The following is a 1,921-nucleotide window of genomic DNA, read 5'->3' on the forward strand; positions in this document are numbered from 1 at the left end:
GGGGGGTGGGGGGTGGGGGTCACCTGAGGGCAGTCACCCTCGGGGACATGGGCCTGCCGACTAGCGCCAGCGGTAAACCACACGTTTTGAGGGTTCGTCTCCTTCAAGCCTCTGACACGTCACCAAACTGACTTGGTGATAATCTAGGAAGGCCCTAAAAATGAGGCTGGGAGAAAGGATTTCTCTGTGCAGTTTGGTTCTGACCTCCGAGCCGTTTAGTTCAGTGGGAGACCCAGCTGAATGCAGGGGAGGCGGGGCCCTGTTCTGGACCCGCTCACGGCCCCGCTCCGCACCCCGTGCTCCCTGGTCCCGACCCGCTCACGGCCCCGCTCCGCACCCCGTGCTCCCTGGTCCCGACCCGCTCACGGCCCCGCTCCGCACCCCGTGCTCCCTGGTCCTGACCCGCTCACGGCCCCGCTCTGCATGCAGCGCTCCCTGTTCTGGAGGCACATGGCTCAGGTCTTAACTCAGGGAAGAAAATTGTACTCTTTTAAGTGGAGGAGGTTCAATCAAACGTTTTAACTCCTGCCTTAGGAAAAATCGGTTTTCATGAACACGAGCAACTGGGCCCAAATCCCCTGAAGAAAAGGGAACTAAACTCTTACCACAATTTTCCTATAATTGACATGTTCCTCCTTTCCTTAGTCTTCCCGTAAGTCGGTACCATTTACCTCACGACCCTTCCTGAGCATCTGCTGAGCGCCCTCTGAATACGGGACCCTGCAGTGGGTTCTAGAAGCTCCAGAAGCGCGGACAGTGCCATCCTAACGAACTCCCCGCGGGAGCCAATCCCTTTCCAGACCGTCGCTCCAGCACCCGCCCCAGAAGGGCGCATGCGGTCTAGGGGGGACAGCTGACACTCGAGATCGGGGACCGCCTCCAGGACGCAGATGTCCCCGGCGGGGGCTTCACGCTCTCCCGCCGTGCTGTGTGACCACGGCCCCGAGGCCACCGCAAGGGAGGCGCGTTCCGTACCAGGCTCCTCTGTCTTTCCGCCTCGGTCTTGTGGCTGTACCACGGCTCATCCCGGAAAGGCTCGCTCTGCCACACGTACTTGAGGACGGTGTTGATCAGCGCCTTGCTGATCAGGATGCAGAGGTAGACGATGAGGAAGACGTTCATGGACCTGGAGCACACGGCGGAACCGGCACTGAGCGGCGCCCCCCGGGGCCCCAGAGCTGCGTGTCCCCTTTCTCCCACGTCAAGCCAGACGCGCGGCCAAGCAGCAGAGCCACGTGTGAGCCCCCCACTGTCGTCTGGCACAGTACCGTGAGGACAGAAGCTCGCACGTACTGAATCCACCCCGGCCACAGGGCCTCCCGGGAGAGAGCGGTGCACACGCCATGCTGAGGACGGCGCGGGCCGGGGGTCCAAGGTGCACGGGCACACAGAAGTCCCTCCTCCTGCCACTGAGCACCAACCAGTGAGTTCTAAGTTAAGCGTGCACTGGGGAAGGAGGGACATGCCCTCCGAACAGGAAAAGGCGGAATCCCTGGCCAGCGTCTTAGGAGACCTTGTGAGGAAGGCTCGATTTCCCAGCGTTTCTTCCTGAAACCTACTCATCAAGGCGGACACCTGGGAACAGAGCATTCTTGCTCAGTAAGAGCCAAATCCCCATTTTCCCGTTTGCTGCAGCCGCTGACGGACAGAGACGCAGGACCGCGTCTGAGACCAACCTGCCCGGAGCCGACAGAGGACACCCGACAGTCTTCCCGAAGACCCCCACACCCCACACCGCCCTGCGTGAGGCAGCTTACAGCCCCTTCTGGTCAGGGGTATGCTCCAACAAGAGGGGAGTAGACGGGTTCTGGGCCGCATCTTCTCACAAAGCCAACCCTGTCCTGGACTCATCACGGTACGGATCTCACTGTCGAGCAGAAGCAAGACCGTTCTCTCTGCTCGTCTTTCCTCAGAAAAACAC

At 60.7% G+C, this 1,921-nt stretch overlaps 1 protein-coding gene across 1 annotated transcript in view; it reads right to left on the reverse strand.

The window, feature by feature from the left end:
• Positions 1-1,921, reverse strand: part of ATP11A (ATPase phospholipid transporting 11A) — a 51,611-nt gene that overhangs the window by 39,201 nt on the left and 10,489 nt on the right. Inside the window, exon 10 of the mRNA XM_029938392.1 lies at positions 976-1,126. Within this exon, the coding sequence (XP_029794252.1) occupies positions 976-1,126 (151 nt within the window). The remainder of the gene's footprint in view (positions 1-975; positions 1,127-1,921) is intronic.

The sequence above is a fragment of the Suricata suricatta genome, chromosome 4, assembly GCF_006229205.1.
Source record: "Suricata suricatta isolate VVHF042 chromosome 4, meerkat_22Aug2017_6uvM2_HiC, whole genome shotgun sequence".
In the NCBI taxonomy this organism is placed as follows: Eukaryota; Metazoa; Chordata; class Mammalia; order Carnivora; family Herpestidae; genus Suricata; species Suricata suricatta.